General features: G+C 30.4%; 2 protein-coding genes across 4 annotated transcripts in view; one reads left to right on the forward strand and one right to left on the reverse strand.

The window, feature by feature from the left end:
* Window positions 1-3276: 3276 nt before the first annotated feature.
* LOC111630716 (chromatin complexes subunit BAP18-like) lies at window positions 3277-5093 on the reverse strand. Its single transcript, XM_023374862.1, has one exon. The coding sequence runs from the start codon at window positions 4996-4998 to the stop codon at window positions 4507-4509; it is 492 nt and encodes a 163-aa protein (XP_023230630.1). The 5' UTR covers window positions 4999-5093; the 3' UTR covers window positions 3277-4506.
* A 3351-nt stretch (window positions 5094-8444) lies between these two features.
* Window positions 8445-24595, forward strand: part of LOC111630715 (probable cysteine--tRNA ligase, mitochondrial) — an 85567-nt gene continuing 69416 nt past the window's right edge. The window contains exons 1-3 of one of the 3 annotated variants that reach the window (XM_023374859.1): window positions 9281-9397; window positions 9469-9691; window positions 16144-16194. In XM_023374859.1, coding sequence (XP_023230627.1) covers window positions 9483-9691; window positions 16144-16194 — 260 coding nt within the window. In that variant the 5' untranslated portion in view covers window positions 9281-9397; window positions 9469-9482. Of the gene's footprint in view, window positions 8523-9280; window positions 9692-16143; window positions 16195-24595 lie in introns of those variants that run through there. The other 2 variants (XM_023374861.1, XM_023374860.1) reach the window with 2 other exon arrangements.

Raw genomic sequence — 24595 nt, forward strand, 5'->3', positions numbered from 1 at the left:
GGATGAGTTTCAATGAGTGTGAGTTCGTTCACTGTTAAAATAGTGTAAATTTGTAAACATATTTGCAAGAACTTTGTTTCATCGCAATTTCACAATTTCTATGAAATTCCCGGACTGTCCGGGTGAAAACCGAACAGGTGGTAACACTAGGAACAAAGAATGAACTGCATGCATCGATGAATCAAAATTCACATATTGCTAACATCGATTCAGGATCGATGTTTCAAAAACATCGGAAGGTCGATGCATCGACGAACAAAAACATCGATGTGTCGATGTCACATCGATGCATCGCACAGCACTATATAAGGGTGCGGGAGATATGAGGCTGAAGTGGTTGAAAGTGGCTTTCTATTTCGAATGTTTTGTTCGAATTTGTTGGAATTTGTTCGAATTAAATTCGAACATAAAATTCGAATATTGGTTCGATTCAAAACGTTGAAAATAGTTCGTTTGACTAAACGTAAAAATTCTCTAATTAGTCTGGAAACGGGGACCTAATTCTTGCATTCCGTGAAAACGGGTAAGATTAGCTATAATGTAATTATCTTAACCCCTTCATTCTCGATCATTAATTAAATTAATATTAGATTAATTTAATTAATAAAATACATTAAAAATACTTAAAACTGAAAAAAAAACGAAAGAAATGCGTTAATTTTGAAGAAAAAGCTTCAAATTTTATTTTCCTTTGTCTCGCCTTTCTGTGAAATTTACATCGATAAGTCATTGTTTACACAGCTGGAGTTGGATTTCCCGGGACATTCTCATATATGCCGCGGGAGGTCAAAGGTTTAAAGTAGGGTGAGTTCGACCGACACCTATATTTTTAAATATTTTTAAAAAATTCAAAATTTTATTGCGATTTCCGACCCCCCCTAATTAATTAAATTAATATATTAAAAAATCGATTAATTAAAAAAATTAAAAAACTATCGGAGGTCGTTTTTGACATCAGAAACTAGCTTTATATAACTTTAGCGAAGGAAAATCCGTGCACTACAACTTAGGAACCATGAAATAAATTTGATAAAAAACTCCCATTAAAAAACAATTAAGCCTTAATCGAACCTTATCAAAGGCTTATTAAAATCGCGATAAAATTTTTTCGCGCGGGCAAAAAATTTTGAAAAAATTTGGGGACCTAAAAAACATTCCAAAAATTCAAAAAAAAAATTTTTTTCAAAAATGGCCATACGGACCACTTAATCTTCACTATCGTTACTTTTTGCCCAGCGAAGCGGATCCTTGCAGCTAGTTACATTATAAAAAGTTTATTAATTAAATAACAATTATAATGAGCTATAATGTGAACAATTTAATTTGCATTATAATCATCCTTCCTTTTGTTACATTAGTTTTGCATAAGCAAATAAATTAATTTTGCTGAATCTAATCAAAATCTCATTTATTTAGTCTTTGAAAGATCACTGCACTTTTTCTACATTGAATATAATTAGTCAATTAATATATGTTTTGTTAATGGGTGATTATTAATTAATGTATACATTATGTAAATCTCCATTTAAGGTGTGTATATTAACTTGAGTTGGACAGAACAACTATTCAAATATAAATACCACATAATCAGATTAAGTACCAGAAGGTAGAGTATTTGAAGATAATTGGTACCAGAAATATTGCACTTGTAAATTTTAATACTGAATTCTTTGTGTAGAAATATTTCAAAGTACCAGTATTAAAAATACTTTGAACCTATTTAGAATATGTAAAAAGTATCTGAAATGATTAAAAGTATATATTTAATATCCATAAAAATACAAAATAATTTTAAAACTAAAACTTTATTTTCTAATAATTATATTATAATCAAGAAATGTCTTTTTGAATTGTTATGTGAAAAGCCAACAGTGCCCATCAGGTCAGGTCTGAGTGAGAAAAGTGACAGGTTCCTTTCTTAACCTTCCAATAATGCGTGAGCGGTCACATGGGGGAACTGATGGTAGGGACAGAGGAAGAAGTTGAGACAGAGAACCTGGAAGTAATGCACTTTAGATTGGTTAACTATTGAACAACGAACATTTATTTTTTCTGAAGCATATCGAACAAGTACAATCACAAACTAAAAATATAAGTCTAATTCTCCCTTATGCACCTATTGCTGAGAGAAAGAGAGTTTACAGATATTGCACATGATGATAAATACCTGTAGTATCACTTCAATATCTGGCAATCTCCAGGTGAGTCATGGAAGTCATTGTCACAGAATTCTTCGGTCTAGGTTAAGGTTGCCCAAACCCAGGCCTGCGGGCCACAAAGTGGCCTGCCAACACATTTGAATTTGTCTGCCTACAGTAGTAGTCGGCTGTCACCATGCATGATTGTCATGCTATCAATAATGCCAACCGCTACATGATTGATCGATTGGTCGAACAATCATGTATGAACTATGGCTTGAGTCACCCACCACGCTACTGTTAATACCTAACTTATGCATTTATTACACTTGTTCTATTAGTTTTGAGTTGACTTTTGTGTATTAAAATTAAATTGTTGTCACCAAATATTGAAAAATTATTAGCTAATAAGCTCCTTCTTAGGTCTCATTGATGTATTTTTTATTAGATATTATTAAAACATGTGCAACTTAAAGCTTTGTTTGATTCAAATACCTATCCATTTATAGAAGAATCATGAGTGTAAGCAAGTATGATTTACTAGGTGGCCCATTGGCTGACATGTAATTGAAATTATAGCCTGCCTCCAAAATAAATTGGGCAGCCCTGGTCTAGGTGGAGTTCATGAGGCCTTTTGGGACATCCATTCTTGAAAGTGTAATAGCTTCAACTTGTAGAGGTCAGCCCACATATCCAACTTGTCATGGTACAATTGGGTTCTAGGTCAGCAGTTCCTAACCTTTTTTGACTTGTGTACCCCTTGGCAGCCCATTTTTCTAAACTGTACCCCTTACATTAGAAAAATGTTTGTACTTCATATAGTTGTATTTTAAACTTGTTGCAACTATAAATAAATGGTAGTGACATGGCAAAGAAAGTACACAGGGCCACTAAATTGATGAAGATTAAAAGATTATTTGTATAGACAAAAATGTTTAGTGTTTGGTATTTTATCCACTTTTCTACTTATACACTATTGCTCTTTGGAGTTGGTTAATAAAAAAAGACTAATAATAAATTGTATACAGGTATTTAAACCTCAGATCAATTTTTTGAATTCAAGTTATGTGAAGTTGCAAAAGGCCTTAATGCAGATTCCAATATTCTTATAGTACATCTGCCATTATTTTTTCTTTGCATACCCACAGTAGGGAATTACTGTTCTTCTAGGTGGAGTTGTGAGGGATCAGCACAGTCAGGAAACTAAGATCAGCAGCAGTGGCACTATGGTGAAGGGTCACCAGTGTGATGAATGAACAAACTCACTCTTCATCTCCTTCTGTGTCATCACCTTTCATCTGGGGACTTGTCCCCTCCAATCTCATTATAAAAAATTTCTACTTTCATGTTGAATAAAAATGTGCTTCTCATGGCAATCAATATGTTAATAAGTTTATCATTTGTAACCTCATGAGTTATTATTCACTCAACACTCATAGCTACTACTGTTTTTCTGAGTTTTAGCTACCTTCAATCTTTTGTGAAGTAAACACCATGAATATGACATCTAAAAGAAAGTTGTTGTTATGATGATGAAATTAGAAAAATAAAATAAAATGTATATGTTACAGTGAAAGCAATGATCAGTGAATATACACTTTCACTAAAGTAACCAGTGAATCTGTACTATAGTATTCACAAGATCTCAATTTTTGGCTTGTCCTGAAAAATTAATTGCTGAATGTGAAATTCCTTAGACATAACTATTGCTTTAAGGATGATTACATCTGCCCAATCTTGCAATAAGGATAAGGCTTTTTCAAATGTTCTTGAATTTTGAAATATTAGACTATAAAAGTAAATGCAAGAATGGCACTATATACACTTCTAAATATCATAACTCTGACATGCTGCAATAAATAAAAACATTAATTAAAAGATTTTTTTCGTTTTATTTTAAATTTACTTTTCACGATTTCAGCTGATAAAGGTTAACAAACTCACTAGCAAGAGTATATCATCGAATGTAAATTTGTTTTAAAATGAACTATTAATTTCACATTCACTGTAACATATATATAATATATACATATTAATTAACAAATGTTTTGGATTGTTGGCCATCCAGTTAGGTCCAGCCCTGTTTAAGCTGGATAAACAAGGTTTCACTGTAGTAATTCGCACTTGATAAATACACTTAAGGTTTTATTACAATTTAATTTGTACAAAGAAACATTAAAAAATGTTTCAAACAAAAATAGAAACAATCATCAGAAATAAAAAATTTAAAATTTGTCACACCAGTTTTATTCTCCAATTTATAATCAAATTTAAATCTGATACAATTGACAGATTTATCCATATTAATAGTCTTCCTATCATTCAATGCATTCAGATAACAAATGCAAAAACTTATTGTTTTTTTAGTTCAAGGTGCCTCAGATGAACTATCATAATCTAATTTTGACGAAGCTCCCAAACTTTCCACATCTACTTCTGGTTCAGTGGCATTTAACATATTAAGGGTCATCTCAACAGATTTTGTGGATGATGTCAGAGTTCGTGATTGTTCTTGTGACGTTTTGATTGTAGCTACTGATTTTCTAACAGGTACACCAGCTTCTTCAAATGTTTTTCTCTTCATGCTATTTTTTATTTGATTAATAGTTCTGTTTTTAATAAAACTACTGATTTTATTTAAATCATCACCAAATCTTTTCACTGCAACTCTCAACATTTCAATCTCTTCGTCAGTCCATTTTCCTCCTGATTGAGAAGATTCGGATACAGGATGCAATTGCATAGTCAATTCTCCTAATTTTGTGAATGCTGCTCCAGCTGCGGTGAATATCTCTCCAACTTTACTTGCTGAACTGCCGTGACTCATTATCCTTTTGTCACATTCAAATATATTCCACATATAATAAAACAAATTTCATTTAAACGAGTTAAATATTAAAAAAACACTTTTACTCCATATCGTACTGATCTTTCAAATATTTGCTAAATACAGTGTTGCCAGCTTAAAGGCGGCAAGCTTATTTTCATCAAAAAAAAAAAAAACTCCTAAGAAAAATTTGACTGTCATCCAAATTGTCATAAATTTTACTTGGCGTAATTTTTTACATCTTACATGTTTTTGTTTGGATTGTCTTATTACATCAAAATCTAATACGATAACGTACTGTACGGTATTCTTCGGTACGCGCTCGGCGGCGCGACGTCCGCCGACTGAACGCTTTCAATACGCCGTTATTAATATAGTTATAAATTTTTAATTCTCGTAAATTTGAGCTTTTGTTATTCCGCATAACGTTTTGGATAAAAATCGTTCGTTTCAATACAATTTTATCCTTATAAAAATAAAATTAAGTGATAAAAGTAAAATAACTATGGGAAACGCGTGAACTTTGACCTAGCGACCCTGTCTCTGCAATCGGCTGTAAGATTTAAGTACTGTACTGTGCTGTTAGTAATATTTTAAACCTATATAAACAAAGGACAGGTGTAGTAGGCCATCAACAAATCTTCATTCATATTCTATTTTTGATAATGCAGAAGATTATATAAATTATCCAAATGTGTAGAGCCAATGAGAGTGTCATAAGAAATGTAATTTCTCGTGTAAAAAAATTCAAAAATATTTCATCCCAAATACTATTTCTCACTATGCTGAATCAAGTAAAATTGTATAGCACACTTTATGTAGTGTTAAAGTTAATAAATTATTTTAAAAATATGTTTGTCTTTATTTGGATTAAATTTCTATGGCTATTTAAATGTATCAGAGGATAAGCTATGATTTTCCTAAATATATTTTCATCATATGTAATAAAATAAAACAGTAAAATGCAAATTTATTTACTTATTTTACTATTACATAGGCTTACCAGACTCCCTCTTTGACCGGGACAGTCCCGGTTTGATAATGTGGTCCTTTCGTCCCAGCCAGTTTGTCATTTTATCCTGGTTATGTAGTAAAATTTCAAAAATGCCAAATATACAAGAAGTAAAAATAGCACAGCCTCGATTAAAATAGCGATTTGGCAACTATAATATTCTCTCTGTTACACTCCCTGTTGCCAATCTAAATATTTTATATCTAGATCTAAGTACTTTTAATTTATTATAGCATGTAGCCTATGAGATCTAGATGTTTTTATTTAATTTTTTAATTATTTTGTTTCAATTAGAGTTAACATGACTGAAACTTACACTGGCACGTTTCGCATGTCGAGTTCAAATTGCTAGTCGGCATTTGCGATTATTTTGTAGTGCGCGTTAAATTAATTTAATCTCCAAAATGCCAAAAATAAACCGTGCATTTACTGATGAATTAAAAAAGGATTATCCATTTTTGAAAAAGTCTGTGATCATGTTGACAAAGTGAAATGTAAATTCTGCTTTTCAGTAACTCGTGGAGGGCATTCGGACATTAAAAATCGTGATCAGATATAAAATTAGTATTAGTAGGCTATATTCAGCGGAATACAAATGCATCATTTTAAATTAATCTTATATAAAATTTACTGATAATTTGTTTTCATTATTTGATTAATTGTAATTTCAAAATAATATATTTTATAATAGATTATTTATAGATTTACGATTAATTTTTTACATCGATGATTTGATTTCCATAAACTGTTTTCGTTATTTACAAGAAAATAAGTACATTTTATAATGTTTCTTCTAAATACAACCAAACTTTTACATCTAGTGGCAACTTAGAACTAGTTTTTTTCCCATATAATTCTATTCTGGTAAATTCCTATGTATGGTATCTATGTACGGTACGTATAAAATTAATCATTTTATAAATAGTTCTGACAAATGCGAAATACTATTTTTACTTCTAAATCAAGAGAAACTTAATTGTATGCTCTCAGCGTATATCTTGTACTAAATTTATGTCGACTTATATGTCGAGTATTAGAAGTACGAAATACGTAATCTATTAGATTATTTCGTACGAAATAATCTAATAGATTACGTATTTCTTATAATAGAAGAGTTAGAAGTAATCTTATAGATTACTTCTAACCCTTCTATTATATTACATTATAGTATTTGATTTATATAACTACAAAGGTCAAATCTCACGGGACACTAAAGTGCACGCACTTTACTGTCCCGTGAGATTTTAGAAGTGTGCTGCCACTGCAAAATTAATTAAATTAATAAAATAAAACAATAAAAAATATAGATTTTCTTATTTCCAATACATTCTACATAATTTCTCTGTCACAAATACTAATAAAGTTATAAGTTTTTAAAATTGCATACGGACTTTATGGACATCCCACATGTACAGTACTTATAATATGAGAAGACGAATAGAACTTCGTTAGAAAGTAGAGATATCAGACGGATACTGTCTATTTATACTGTTTTTAAGTTTGATTCTAGTATCAACAGTTAAATGATTTTTAACCATTTTCCCACTCTTTTTAACGTCCGGAAATTGAAATTATAATTTTGATTTGCTGGTAAATTTAAACCGCAAACAATTTTAAATTTGAATTAAAAAATTATTCTATTTCAAAATAAATTTATTTCTGTGATTGTTTAGAAAAAAGTCAGTTGAATAACTGTGGTTTTAACGAATTTCATTTGTAATATAAATTTCTAAAATTTCAATTTTAAAGTTCATTAGTATGCGCCGTTAAACTAATTAACTTCATAAATTTCGGTATAGATTTCCTATACCGAAATTTTCTATTTCGTATTTCAGTTTATCAGTAATATCTATTTCAGTAATATCGAACGTTACGTCGCCCTTCTTTCAAAACTATAGGATCTCTATTCATGCAGTTTCTGAGAACACTATTGGTCACAGTCATGATCATTTTAAGTTGTAAAAAATTACTTCATGAAACCGATATTTTATAACATTTCTTGCGCATCTTACGCGGGAATTTTTACCACGTCTTATAGGCGAAATAACAGGACCAAAGAATTTGAACAACTTAGGCGGGAAACATCTCGTGAGGAAACATCTTCACCGGGTTTTAGTGTATAATGTCATTTTGAGGCTCCTGTCGAATGCTAGGTTCTCCCATGTGTTAAATTTAAAACATCCCTGCACATTGTTTTCTGGACGCGCCTTTCGTTTCAAGTTTCTCGTCCGCAGGCTGCTCACCTGGCATGGAAAAACTATTCCTGGAAATTTGCCGATAGAAGCTTATTCTCTCGTGATGTGGCAATATACTTCAGCACGCATTTCTACTACGATGAATGCCTGCTCATGAATGTACTGTACAATACACGTACATTATATTTATAGATAGACCGTCAGATGGCAATGAGGTCAACTTGTTGAGCTTGTTGCCTTATATTTTTATTCTTCAAGCGGAAATTGGGACATTTAGTCATTCCAGTAGGACGTCTGATCACCTTACTTTTGTTAGTGCCTAGCTATGGAGTTGTAAACTATTGATAATTGTAAGTGATGGATGGATTTGATGCTGATTAAGGATTTTTCTGCTAGGTTGAGTATTTTTTTTATTGTTAACGCTTTCTGCCCTGTGGGCACTAAGAGGACCTGTTTTAGCAAGCCCATTATGGGTTCGGCTAGATCCACAATGGTGATGGACGGATTTTATAAAAATAAAAAGAACGGGGTTGACATATCCGGTCGGACCATCCCCCAAAAATTCCTGGGGATTTATCGATCATGTCCGGCTTTGAACCCGGGCAGTGGCGGCCCGCCTCGGGCGGCACTTTTAGGGGGCGGCAAAATTTCACAATAAATAATAATAATTTCATTTCATATTTTTGTCGCACCTACGATTCGGACTGATTGAAATGAGCACGGAATTTTTCATTACTTATTCTGTGACGAAATTGAATTTTAGTCATTTAAATTGAGATACCTAAATAAGGAGGCGGTAAAATTTTTCTCCGCCCCGGGCGGCTGACACCCACGCTACGCTACTGAACCCGAGTCCCCAGAACGGTAGGTTACCATCCTGACCGCGTGGTCATCCAGCCTCAACCTAGCGGTCAACCAGCCTCATCCAGCCTTAACCTGTTTATTACCCATAATGAGTAATTTCATTTGTTTCTTTTTAAAGAAAAGTTATCATTATTATTTATAAATATTATATGGATAATTTAAATTTATTAGAAATGCCAATTATTACCTAAAAGTTAAAAAAGTTTGTACTTATTTGCTATTGGATGGCAACGTTTGAAAATTAAGCTTCAGTAGCGCCAAGTTCGATGATGAAATGTATTTCTTTGCCAATATGAGCTAAAGTACAGCATTTGAGTTATCACTGATATTATTGAAAATACTATACTTTCAGATATTTTCTGTAATAAATTCATCTAATATCTCAAAAATTTTATTGCAATAATTACAAATTTTATATAAATTTTATTTCAGTATATATTCAAGTTATGAATATTCATAGGACTTTATATTCCACTATCTACAGAATTCGATCTTGTTTACTACGAATTAAACATAAACACTTGTGTAGACATTTATCAAATAATTGTGAAGGATGGAAACGTCCACATGGATATGACACAGGAATTAGTTGTTATAACAGGCTGACCAAGTCAAATGTTCCTCTCATTTTACAAAATGAGAATGTGATTTATTGGTGAGTTCACAACATAATTATTCTGAACTAAAGCTGATCGAATTTAATTTTAAATATTTTATATTTGTAAATTATATGTACAAAAATAAAAAAACAAAACAATGGCTTACCGTGGGTGTCAGCCGCCCGGGGCGGAGGAAAATTTCGCCCTCTTATTTAGGTATTTCAACTTAAAAGACTAAAATTCAGTTTTGTCACAGAACAAGCAATGAAAAATTCTGTGCTAGTGCAGCGACCTGTTTAAAATTGGATATCAGTGGTGTATATGAATGCAAATGAACCGTACAAGCAAAAAAAAAAGGTCAACAGGTTACGCAGGATTTCCTTGGATGAAAAAATTACTAGTTCACCTGGACGGCGAGCTGATTCCCGGACTGTCCGGACAATAGCACTATCGTAGGCACGACGCAAATATAGATTAGGATGGTTCAAATTTTTATGAGATATTATTATTATTTATTGTGAAATTTTGCTGCCCCCTAAAAAGTGCCGCCCGGCGGGTCACCCCTGCCGCCCCCACTACAGTACGCCACTGAATCAAAACGAATGTTATACTGGACACACTTGATTAGACCCACAGGTTTTAAATTACTTTAGAGGCTTGAATAAATTCATATTCCAATTACATTTAAAAAATCTACAGGATTTGAATAAACTTGCATAGATTTATTTAAATCATATTTTCTTAGCTATTGACTACTGTAAACAAAAAACAGGAAAACAACTCTGAGTATTTCTTTCTAAAGTGATCAAAAGTTTAGAGTCACAACTATTTAATACAATTAAGTACTTAGGATTTTACCATTCCATCTTCAGATCCTTTACATTGAATATTAATATTTTGGCAACTTGAACAGAACAACAGAATATTAACTTACATCAACACAAACAAAAACTGATATTAGAAAAATAAACCCACAAATTGAATTGCTCCAAATAGTTTGAATTAACCCATATCCCAAATGGATTTTAAATTAATAGACCTACAGTGGGTCTGTTTGAGTATGTACAGTATTTGAAAATAGAAATTTCAATAGAAATTGATTTGTGAATAATTTTCAAATATTCCTGTCATGTTATCCATATATATTTGACAAAGTAAAGCTGTTCAAAATTGTGTGATTATAATCAAAGGCTCAAATTTATTGAATGAAAGTTTTATTACAATTTTAGAATAGGGTTTTTGACATCTTGAATTTAACAAATAAACATTTTATTTAATAATAGATTTAAATAATTGTAAATGATGGTACTGCCAGCTTAACCAATTAGTCACTGATCTGAAGGGCTTACATTATTAAATGTGAATTTCAATGTAATAAATTTTTTCCATCATTTTAGTAGAATATTACTTATACATAATTTAACATTTGATATATAAAACTAATTTTGAAGAGCTATGTTTCATGAAAGATATCAATAAGTACTTTTAAAAAAAGTTTTGCAATGTCTGTTGAATGAAATTTTTTATCAAAATACTTAATCACTATCAAATTATAAAACCAACCTTATTAACAAAAATTATCAAACAAACTTTAACACATTTTAAAAATATTTCTAAATAATTACTACACATTATAGTTACATAATTTCTTATAACTAAAATTTAATTTTAACAATTTTGAATGAACAAATAGTTGCTTCTAGAAATAGGCAGTATATTGACATGATTGTTTGTGTAATATCTATCTAAAATTTTTTTAAATATGTTTTTGAACAATGTATTAAATCAGAAAAATGTTAAACTTTAAATTGTGTGGAATTTTAGAATTTAATAAATTTTAAAAATAACCAGCTATTATTTATTGTGACATCATCACAATGCTGGACTGCAATTTTTAATTTATTTAATATAAAATATATTATATATATATATATATACTCCACCTCAAATTAGTACTGTCTTGTTCCTGTATGTCATACTTTTCTGTTAGCAATGGAGTTGTGCTGGTCATCTAATAATTAACTGCTTTCAGGGGAAGTTTGAATTGAAGTAATGTGACTCTTGTTTATATAGTTTGAATATTAAATAATACATTTTTAAAAGATATACTGTATGTATGTATACAGTAAGACCTCATTTAATGCTTAGGATGCATTCCTAGATGACAAAGCACTAAATGAAAGTGTTAAACGAGGTCATTTTAACCCAAAGTAAATAGGGAAAGGGGAACATGCAACCAAAAATAAACAAATTTTACTGTATTTTTAAATTATTTTTATATTAATTTTGTGAGTTGATATTGCCTATGACATCAATGATGATATATTTTTGCCAAAATTGCACCAAACAAACATAGATTTAGGGAAAGCACAGCGCTATGATGAATTGAACCTTTTGCTGATTGGTTTGTGTTTAGGAATAATCTTATTATATACGAATCAATAAAATGCAGCAATAATTTGAATGAACGCAAATTTTGAATTGCTTTTTAGGCTTTGAGCAGCTTCAAATTCAAATCAGTAGAGATTTTACTTACTATTACATTATGTTGTAATCATATAATGCCCCAATATATCCAATGTTTAATGTTTGACTATTTTTGCAAATTTTTCATCAATGTGAATAAAATATTAAATTCATGATAAATTCAAATTCCTAAATTTTCTTCATTAAGAGTCTTTATTACAAGAGCAAATGTTTTCATTATTTTTAAATACAAGCCAAATGTATTTTATACTAATTAACAATAGTAATATTTTGAAAACCAGAATACTTCATTAGTTAATAATTTTACAGAAATTTGAAACCAATATTTAGAAGGTTGAATGCTTAAGTAAGAGTAAAGGCTTTACTGGTAAGTGTTTGATTTGATGATGAGATGTGAAATATCTTGAAAAATATGTAATTGAAATAAAATATGTCTTCCTAAAATTTACAGTGATACTTTTCTTGAAAAAAAGATGGAGTCAGTTTATATAAGGAAGACATTTTTCAATGATTCAGCATTAATGCATACCAACAGTTTTTAGATACAACTGTTAATCAGACAAGATTCTAATGACATTAATAAGAAAAATAACATCTTGTGTACCAGAAATGATGATTGAAATGCTTATTGAAATTAAATTGAGATGAAATTCTGATAAAAATCCTTCTAAAAGATACTTTATTTTGCTAGTAGCATTTTAGAGAAGTACACTTTTAAAAGCTTGATGTGGTTTTGAACTAGGTCTTAATATTGCTCTAAATTATTATTGAAAGAACTCTCTCTACACACACACACACACACATATATATATATATATATGTAAACTGATTTTCAATTTGGAAACAAACTCAAATAAAAAAATTAGTAATATAAGATTAAAAAATAATATTAATAGACCTACAGTGGGTCTGTTTGAGTATGTACAGTATTTGAAAATAGAAATTTCAATAGAAATTGATTTGTGAATAATTTTCAAATATTCCTGTCATGTTATCCATATATATTTGACAAAGTAAAGCTGTTCAAAATTGTGTGATTATAATCAAAGGCTCAAATTTATTGAATGAAAGTTTTATTACAATTTTAGAATAGGGTTTTTGACATCTTGAATTTAACAAATAAACATTTTATTTAATAATAGATTTAAATAATTGTAAATGATGGTACTGCCAGCTTAACCAATTAGTCACTGATCTGAAGGGCTTACATTATTAAATGTGAATTTCAATGTAATAAATTTTTTCCATCATTTTAGTAGAATATTACTTATACATAATTTAACATTTGATATATAAAACTAATTTTGAAGAGCTATGTTTCATGAAAGATATCAATAAGTACTTTTAAAAAAAGTTTTGCAATGTCTGTTGAATGAAATTTTTTATCAAAATACTTAATCACTATCAAATTATAAAACCAACCTTATTAACAAAAATTATCAAACAAACTTTAACACATTTTAAAAATATTTCTAAATAATTACTACACATTATAGTTACATAATTTCTTATAACTAAAATTTAATTTTAACAATTTTGAATGAACAAATAGTTGCTTCTAGAAATAGGCAGTATATTGACATGATTGTTTGTGTAATATCTATCTAAAATTTTTTTAAATATGTTTTTGAACAATGTATTAAATCAGAAAAATGTTAAACTTTAAATTGTGTGGAATTTTAGAATTTAATAAATTTTANCCTGGTATTGATATGAAATGAAGTAACCAAAATAATGTAATCATTATTTTATGAAATAATGTAATCATTTAGAAATAATTTAGAAAGATAAATTTTTCATTTTTATCAGCCAACTTTTTCACTCATATTGTTTAGTTGAAATCAATGAAGTTTAAGAACTTGACATTCTCTGTAATGTGTATTTTTTAAATAAATTTACAAATTGGTTTAATAGGGAGAAAAATGCAAAGTTTAAAATATTATACATGCAATATGTGTTATATAAATATGTTATGATTACAAATAGAATTTCATTTGATAATGTTTTATAATATCTAAACAGTCTGTTGTTTGAATGGTGATGTAATTGTTGAACAGAGATTGATAAAGCCATAATGGAGTTTATTCTCTTCTATCTTAATCTACAGACTCAGAAGTATAGTATGGAATTGAGAACTAATAACAATATAGGTAACCAAGATAAGTTTTTAGCACTCTTGGAAACAATAAATCACCAAACGATTGCCTTAATATCGGCTATAATATGGCTAATTAAATGATTAGTATAAAGTTTTTAGCACTATTGGAAACATTTTCTTAATTAGCTGTAGATCTATAAGTATAAATAGAGCAAAATTAGAGAGGTTGCAGCTAACGTTTTCAGCCCAAAACATGAATGTCGGACATCAAGCGCCAGCATCTGGCAGTTCTAGAAAGTTGACAATGGTGTTTGCTACATCTAGCATGGCGAGTAGAAGTTCGGCTTAAACTTCTTCATTTTTTTGTGTTTGGGGTTAAAATTATGATGTATTTTATTAAAATAATTATTATTTAGGCATTTATGAATAATAATGTAAAGAAACACAATTTTAATCCAGAAATTATTTAATTATTCAATTTTTTTGCAAGTGATGTGAAGTGCCTATAGAATTTACATATATTTGTGTTCATAACAGCTTATCATAATTTTGTCAGAGTAGGTTTGTTCTTTCACAGCATCTTATACCAACAACAGTGTAATACATTTGTAAATTTTTCTAAAAATAATTTCTTGAGCTGCTTTTGGATTCACATAAGTCACTACTTTCCTCAACAAAAGTATGAGGTAGTCCTATTGTATGGTAGGAGACACAATGCTAATTATTGGGTTGTTCAGAAAGTAAGTTTGTTTTTTTTTTCTGTGGAATTAACAATAGTAATATTTTGAAAACCAGAATACTTCATTAGTTAATAATTTTACAGAAATTTGAAACCAATATTTAGAAGGTTGAATGCTTAAGTAAGAGTAAAGGCTTTACTGGTAAGTGTTTGATTTGATGATGAGATGTGAAATATCTTGAAAAATATGTAATTGAAATAAAATATGTCTTCCTAAAATTTACAGTGATACTTTTCTTGAAAAAAAGATGGAGTCAGTTTATATAAGGAAGACATTTTTCAATGATTCAGCATTAATGCATACCAACAGTTTTTAGATACAACTGTTAATCAGACAAGATTCTAATGACATTAATAAGAAAAATAACATCTTGTGTACCAGAAATGATGATTGAAATGCTTATTGAAATTAAATTGAGATGAAATTCTGATAAAAATCCTTCTAAAAGATACTTTATTTTGCTAGTAGCATTTTAGAGAAGTACACTTTTAAAAGCTTGATGTGGTTTTGAACTAGGTCTTAATATTGCTCTAAATTATTATTGAAAGAACTCTCTCTACACACACACACACACACATATATATATATATATATGTAAACTGATTTTCAATTTGGAAACAAACTCAAATAAAAAAATTAGTAATATAAGATTAAAAAATAATACATACAAGATGTATTATTATACAAAGTTTTAATTTAGAAATTTTTAGAAAAAATAAATTATTTAATATCAGAACAAATACATATGGATAAAACATTTTTGCTTCGTATTTTTTGTATGTCAACACTCACTTCTCTGCAATAGTTCATATCAATTCATTACTTCAATGATGCTTCTTTTAATAACACTAACATTTTGTGCATCAGAAAATAAACTACTAACATATAGATAAAAAATATTTATAGATAGATTTTTTTTAATCAAACAAAAAATAGTTCAATAACCAAATTTTCATATCATAGCCAGATGACCAAGATAGTTAAAGTGTCATTCCAAAGCCTAAAATAGCTGAATTAATTAATGTTGAAAATATATACTGTGTATATATATACACAGTATCTTTAAGATAACTAAATAGATTTATTTCTTATATTTAATTATTGTTTCTATATTATAATTATGAATTTATTATTATATACTTAATATTGTACTTCATAAAATTAAAAATTATTTTTTATTTAGGTATACTTGTGGGCCAACAGTATATGATGAAATGCACATTGGACATGCATAGTAAGTTATATAATGCTTTTATGTTAATCTCAAAGCTTTATTGTAATATTTATAGATTTAACATTTTATCATTACTATTCAACTTATAGAAAAAAAATTTTGTGAAAATTAAAATACTTCAAATTATTTTATAAATATTTCTGATGTGTATTAACTAACTAACCTGGTATTGATATGAAATGAAGTAACCAAAATAATGTAATCATTATTTTATGAAATAATGTAATCATTTAGAAATAATTTAGAAAGATAAATTTTTCATTTTTATCAGCCAACTTTTTCACNAAACTAAGTATTCTGATGCCATATTTTCAATTGATAATGGACAGATTTTTATTGTTTCAATGTCAGTTGATTTTTCAATTTAGCTGCTCATCATCTATTATCTAATCTCTAGTATGTATAGGGTTTGTATCACTGGTTAGAGGTATTAGCAGCATAGAAATGATTCTAGTAATTGTGATGAATAGTATATTATGATATTATATAATGTATTTATATTACATGATAAAAAAAATAAAATTTTCTTTCTAAAGAAAATTAAATTCAAGAATTATATATGATCATGAATGTGAAACAGAATGTTGAGTAATGGAAAAGAAATATTCTCTCTTGTTCTCATAAATAGTACAACACTATACAAATGCATTGGATGAATAAAAGATAATTTATAGACAATTTTGATTTATTGCCAAAATTTGTTACTTGCTTAATTTCAGCCATGCATATTTAAATATAAATTACCATGTGTTGTAGTATGAATAAAGCATTATTGAAGATAAAATTGAAAAAATATTCAGAAAGATTTGTATTAACAAGAATATTTTTAGTTAAAGTTTATATTATTATTACTTGAGAACTTTGATATTTAAACAATTTCCATAGACAGGAAAATAAATGAAATAAATGTGTTATTTTTAAATTGATGAAAAACGTGTTCTCCTATAGAAGCAGTTAAATTTAATCATAAGTATCTAATAGGAACACATATGCAGTAGAACTGTGTTAAGAAGTTTTTCAAGAAATCAATTTAAAATAAAAAAAACTTTATCAGAAATGAAAATAATATAGCTTTTCTTTCAATAATCCATATTTATTTAACAATATTTTGCTACATTACAATGGATTAGGCAGGGGTGCACAACCTGTGGCCCGCGGGCCACATACGGCCCCCTATCAATGTTTATGCGGCCCGCAGACGGTACAGGCCAAATCCCTTCTTTCGAAGTTTCTAAGTGTAGAACTTTTTCCCTTTCACAANTGATCCAAGCGATTTTTGACATTGTCATTTCAAATAAATGTCTTACAGTTAAAAAAAATTTGTATAGACTGGAACAAGTAATAATCTGATGTGCTCGATCTGGCAAATATGGTTGGTGTGATAGCACATCCCATCTAAGTTTGGTAACAGTTTCTGACGAGTTACCAAACTTGTGTGAAATTTGACATTTTCATGGTAAAACACTACACCTGTTTTGTTGATCAACTCCGATCACCTTTTCTGTTTGATGATATTAATCAATTTGTTTACTCAATGGCAGTACACTTTTGAGTCAATTGTTAAATTGTCTGGTAAAAGCTCCAAAAACAAAATTTCCTTATAATCCCACCAAAGAGAGCATATCTCTAAGAACATGTGGAACCCATATATTGAACTTTGAAACAAAACCAATTTGTTTCAAGTAATCATAAGCAGTTCAATTTGACAGATTTAATCTCTTAGTGATTTCATGTATTGTTATTTGGCAGTTTGCTTCAATCAGTATCTTTATTTTGTTTTCATTGGCTTCAACTGGCCATCCAGAACGTGGTGCATCTTCAATATTGAAATTGCCAGAACGAAATTTTGTAAACCAGTTTTGGCACTGTCTTTCTTTTAACACATCATCTCTATACATGTACCACAATTTTTTTCTTGCTTGAACAGCATTTTGATTTTTTGGTAATAAAAAAGCAAAATATGCCGAAAATGATGCTTTCGATCTTCCATATTTGGTGGGACACAAAAAATAAACAATTGCACAAAATCAAAAGAAATTATTTACATATAAGCCTTAAAATGCTAGATGTCAAAATATATAATGCTAATACAGTTTAGAATAAAAATGGCGAGAAAAATACGACTAATATGTCTAGTGGTAAAAAAAATGAACTTACTTTCTGAACAACCTAATAAAAATAATTATTTAGTGTTATTAAACATCCTATAAATACTTTAAAATAGTTTAATTGTTTATTTACCTTCATTGGTAACATTCGTCATTGTTAAATGTTTTCGCCATTTTTCAACAATATCCCATTGAGTGAGTGATGTGAATGTGTGGTGCAACGTGTTTTACTTGGAGTTCAAATGTCAAACGTGTACTTCTGCTTGCTGTACAAGTTTAACGTTTGAACTTCAGCTGCAACCTCACTATTATCAACTCTACTCTTTTAAATTCTTTTATAGCATCCATAACTCACTGTATAGAGCAACAACCTTCTAAGCTGTAAACCACATGTTTGAATCCTACCAGGAACATTTTTCTTCAATATTTTTAATAAAACTAAGTATTCTGATGCCATATTTTCAATTGATAATGGACAGATTTTTATTGTTTCAATGTCAGTTGATTTTTCAATTTAGCTGCTCATCATCTATTATCTAATCTCTAGTATGTATAGGGTTTGTATCACTGGTTAGAGGTATTAGCAGCATAGAAATGATTCTAGTAATTGTGATGAATAGTATATTGTGATATTATATAATGTATTTATATTACATGATAAAAAAAATAAAATTTTCTTTCTAAAGAAAATTAAATTCAAGAATTATATATGATCATGAATGTGAAACAGAATGTTGAGTAATGGAAAAGAAATATTCTCTCTTGTTCTCATAAATAGTACAACACTATACAAATGCATTGGATGAATAAAAGATAATTTATAGACAATTTTGATTTATTGCCAAAATTTGTTACTTGCTTAATTTCAGCCATGCATATTTAAATATAAATTACCATGTGTTGTAGTATGAATAAAGCATTATTGAAGATAAAATTGAAAAAATATTCAGAAAGATTTGTATTAACAAGAATATTTTTAGTTAAAGTTTATATTATTATTACTTGAGAACTTTGATATTTAAACAATTTCCATAGACAGGAAAATAAATGAAATAAATGTGTTATTTTTAAATTGATGAAAAACGTGTTCTCCTATAGAAGCAGTTAAATTTAATCATAAGTATCTAATAGGAACACATATGCAGTAGAACTGTGTTAAGAAGTTTTTCAAGAAATCAATTTAAAATAAAAAAAACTTTATCAGAAATGAAAATAATATAGCTTTTCTTTCAATAATCCATATTTATTTAACAATATTTTGCTACATTACAATGGATTAGGCAGGGGTGCACAACCTGTGGCCCGCGGGCCACATACGGCCCCCTATCAATGTTTATGCGGCCCGCAGACGGTACAGGCCAAATCCCTTCTTTCGAAGTTTCTAAGTGTAGAACTTTTTCCCTTTCACAAAGTCATTAGCACCCAACTGTTTTATGACTTTCCCTGAGGTGAGAAATGGGGGATTGTTCTATAAATAAGTCTATTTTTAGCTAACACTTTCTGCTTTAGATATCGAATATTTTAAAATGATGTTAGAACGTCATTTCCGATGTTATCGGGAAGTTTCTATTTTGGCGGGAAATCTTCAATTTTATGCTTCGGAAAACTTGCCTATTCGTCTAAATAGCGTCAAATAACAAAAATAAGTGAAAATAGCGCTGAAAAACCATGAAAATAACGATTTTTTAGCATTTGTTTACATTCTAGATTCTGATTGGTATAGTCGAATTTGAATCAATCTTTTCTGAAAAGACGCTTATTCGTCAACCTAATGTCATTCAAACTAGAAAAAAACTAACCAGAGTTCAAAAAGGAATGTACAAAAAGCTATAAAACCAATAATTTACAACAATATCTCTCCATAGACAAAGAATAGAAAAAAAATTTTTCACATCAAATTTATTATTATTAAGTTGGACCAAGAAAATTAATACTGTAGTTGGAATAGAGTCATTACGACTAAAAGGAAGCCATTTGCATTAAAATATTTTGGATTTAATAATTATTACAAACCGCGTCAAGCCATAAACTTGTCAACAAAGAGGGTTGTAAAATGATTCCGTGTAGCTAGAAAGCTGCGGTTTTTTTTGTTTGAAAGAAAACAGATATATTTAGGTTATTTAAGTAGTAAATTAATTGGAACTTTTTATTTACTTTTATTTTTACATTCTTTTTTTCGTAAATTTAAAATTAAATTATTATTTTTAATTTTTATTTTATTTGAAATTTAACAGTCGTAAACTGTGATATATTTAGGACAGAAAAAAAAAAAAAAACAGATTGATTCTAGCGCCAATTTGAAACGAGATATCGCAATTTTAATAATTATATTTAAAATATTCAGATTTTCCACTGCACTGTGTTAATCACTTTTGATTCATTTCTGAACACGGGGGTAAAACTGACGGGCCATAAATATAATTTAGGTAAGAATGGTAACCACATTTATGATGGATTAGTGTCCTGCACCTGGCATGTTGACGATCTGACTCACAAATTCTGAGAAATGGTGGAGACGCCCGGACAGGGGTCGAACGAATTAAGACCTGCCTGGCCACGTGTGCGTAATAGTCTTCTGTCCCCGCCTCTTTAGTCTTTGGTCAGAGTGGATACAGAACAAAGCACGTGGTAGTCTAGCTTGCCTTATCTCAAACATGATTTGTTGCGGGCCTCAGAATTTTCGGCACAATGAGACATTGTTTTGCAGAGTGAACAGTATGGCGCCGGGCATTAAACGCAAGGTCAATCGCGAGAATCATCAGTTTCAAGAAGTGGAAGTGTGGACTAACAAGTACTGTTTTGTGCAACAGAACAACAGCATTATTTGCCTTTTGTGCAATGGAACAATAGCAGTGCCAAAAGAATTCAACCTGAAGCGACATCATGAAAGCCAACACAAGGATTTCCTTCTGCAAGGTACGGAACGCAAACGGAAAATCGAATCGTTACGACGATCACTAATCAGCCAACAAAATGTGTTCAAGAAACAATCTGGAGAATTGGATGCGGCTGTTGAAGCCAGCCTAGAAATATCTGCTTTAATAGCCAAGAATGGGAAACCTTTCACAGATGGCGATATGATAAAAAAGTGTCTTATCATCGCAAGTGAGAAGATGTGTCCTGAGAAGACAAAGTGTTTTCAAACAATCAGTCTTAACCGCATGACGATACAACGGAGAATCTCGCAAATTGCATCAGACATTTCTGGCCAACTTAATATTTTAGTTGCAAACTGTGCTTATTTTTCTTTGGCTGTGGACGAATCCACTGACATATCATCAACAGCACAAGTGATTGTGTTTATTAGAAGTGTTTCACTAGATTTTATTGTGAATGAAGAATTTCTTGGCATGGCATCACTTTCCGGACATACAACTGGTGCTGACTTACTTACTGGTTTATTGAGCGTTTGCAACAAATCAGCACTGGACTTTGACAAGCTATCCAGCATTGCCACTGATGGAGCACCATCTATGGTTGGATGTGAGAATGGCATGGTCACCTTGCTGAAAAACCACCTTGGGGACAGGCAAAAGGAGTTAGTCCAGTATCATTGCATAATTCACCAACAGCAACTTTGTGCAAAGAAGCTGGGATTTGAACGTCTGCTGAAAGATGTCTATGATACTGTGAACTTAATCCGCCGTCATGGACTCAACCATCGACTCTTCACATCATTTCTTGAAGAAATAGATGCTGATTATGCTGACCTGCCCACGTATACTGAAGTTCGTTGGCTGAGCAAGGCAACAGTCCTCAAGAGATTTGTGGAGCTATTGGGGCCTATTATCACTTTCCTCAAAGAACGGGGGAACACTACAAGGAATTTGGAGGGACAAAGATGGCAGTGTGATTTAGCTTTCCTTGCTGACATTACTGCTTATCTAAACGACCTTAATTTGAGATTGCAGGGAAAGATGCAACTTGTTTCTCAGTTGACAAGTAACATCAATGCATTTATGACCAAACTATCACTTTTCAAGTCCCACATGCAATCAGAGAACTTTACACACTTTCCACATTGCAAGGCCATGAAAGAGAAATACCCACATATGAAGATGGATTACTCTGACCAAGTTAACACCCTCCTTACATCATTCAATGAGAGGTTTGGTGAATTCCAGAAATACAAGATCTACCTGCAACTTTTTTCAACTCCATTTGATGTGAAAGTGGAAGATACCCCTCCAGATGTCCAACTTGAGTTGATAAACATCCAGTGCAGTGATGAATTGAAATCACAGTTTAAAAATTCTAATCTCCTCACATTCTACAAAGAACTGCCTGATACATCATTTCCAAAACTGAAAGACAATGCTCGATTTTGTGCAAGCATGTTTGGCAGTACCTTCCGTGTTTCCCCGAAAATAAAACACTATCTTATATTAATTTTTGCTCTGAAAGATGCACTAGGTCTTATTTTCAGGGGATGTCTTATTTTTCCATGAAGAATTCACATTTACTATTGAACAAAAAAATTCCCAAGTCGAACTTAGACGAGAGTGACGTATATCCGGTCATGTTGAACTGAACTTAAATAAAACCGAAGTGAACTTACAAAGTTCCGTTGGAGTGGACTTCCCACTCTTGCTTCAACTTAACCTTTTTATAGCGTCTACATCGGGCTCGATGACCAATTACTGCTTACTGAACCATAACACTATGCAAATATGATGTGGCGTGATTCCCGGCCGACCAATTAGTGATCACCAGCCATAACATTATGCAAATCTGTGATTCCAAGCCATAGTCTTATGCAAATCATGCCGTGTGGCGTGTTGTCTGCTGACCAATCAGTGGCTGTACTTTCAAAAAGCCAACGGCCACTTTCAACCTGCTGTCGATGACCGTTATGAAGAAAAAAAAAAAAAACTTTACTAGGTCTTACTTTCGGGGGGAGGCCTTATATTTAGCAATTCAGCAAAACCTCTGCTAGGTCTTATTTTCGGGGAAACATGGTATGTATGCGAACAAGCGTTTTCGCTTATGAATTTAAACAAGTGCAAAACACGGAACAGGTTAACCAACGAGAATTTGGAAAATCTGCTGGTTGTTTCAACATCTGCCATTACGCTAGACATCAAGAAGATTGCCGCCAGCATCCAATCTCAGCCATCACATTAATCACTTGGAGGTCCGGCCCCCAGTCAGTAAACTTAATCCTAATTTGGCCCTTCTTCAGAAAAGGTTGTGCATCCCTGGATTAGGTTTATACAGTATTTATTTAGATATTTGTCCAATGTAGCCTGCTTAATTTTTTTTTTGTTATGTAAAAAAAAAATACATTTTATGATTCCCATGAACAAAACCCACAAATCTACAAATACTGTACTAAAATTTGTTGAAGATGTACAATATCACCCATGAGATGATAGCACTTTCCAGAACTTGCTGTTTATTGCAAGCATTAATGCCAGATGATCATGCAACAAAATTCCAAAATAAATCTTTAAAGTAACCCAAAGTCACACCCAAAATGATAAACAATTTTGTGTACTGTATTTCCTAATATAATTTTTTTTAAATATATAAAAATTTTTGATATGATGCTGTTGAAAAATTTAAGTGAGTCCAATTTTTGATCATGGATAATGATTTCAGCCTACTTAAACAGGAAATTTTCTTAAGTGGGAACATTTTATATAGGAAAAATTTGAATATTTTAAATTAAAATTATTATATGGATAGACTTCTAATGTGGAAACTTCTTAATTGAGTTCTGTGTGTATTGGAAAAATACTATAGGAAATAATGAAAAATTAAAACATAAAAAATATGCTTCTTTTTTCTTATAACTTTAGTTTTAAATTACTTATATCAAGTAATAAAAGCAACTCCAATAAGCAAAAATTTTTAATAGTCTTATCATTTCCAATTGATACTAATTTTCCTAAAAATACAAAGTGATCATAATTAAAATATTTTTATTCACTGTTATTTGGAAGAATATGTAGCAGTTTAAACATAACCAAATTTTGTATGCTGTCATTTTAGGACATGCAAATAGATTTTTTGGGGAAAAATTTAGTTCCAAAATTCACCACTAAAGAATTTATGGCACTATGAGCAACAAAAAGTATACACTTGCTATGGGCAATTATTGGGTATAAAACTATCTTCAGCAGGTGGAAACCTGTTGAAGATAGTTTTATACCCAATAATTGGAATACTATTCATTATGGCAGATCATTCACAATGTTTGTGACCTTGCTGAAATGTACCTTTTTTTTGTGAAGCTGTTTTATGAAAATAATAGCAATACTGCTGTAAGAGTTCTGATACTTTAAGAAATT

Source organism: Centruroides sculpturatus, unplaced genomic scaffold, assembly GCF_000671375.1.
Source record: "Centruroides sculpturatus isolate CEXI.00-Female unplaced genomic scaffold, Cexi_2.0 scaffold376, whole genome shotgun sequence".
Classification (NCBI taxonomy): domain Eukaryota; kingdom Metazoa; phylum Arthropoda; class Arachnida; order Scorpiones; family Buthidae; genus Centruroides; species Centruroides sculpturatus.

Bases quoted from the DNA above. Each gene is read 5' to 3' on its own strand.
- LOC111630716 (XM_023374862.1), bottom strand. From the start codon at position 4,998: ATGTGGAATATATTTGAATGTGACAAAAGGATAATGAGTCACGGCAGT.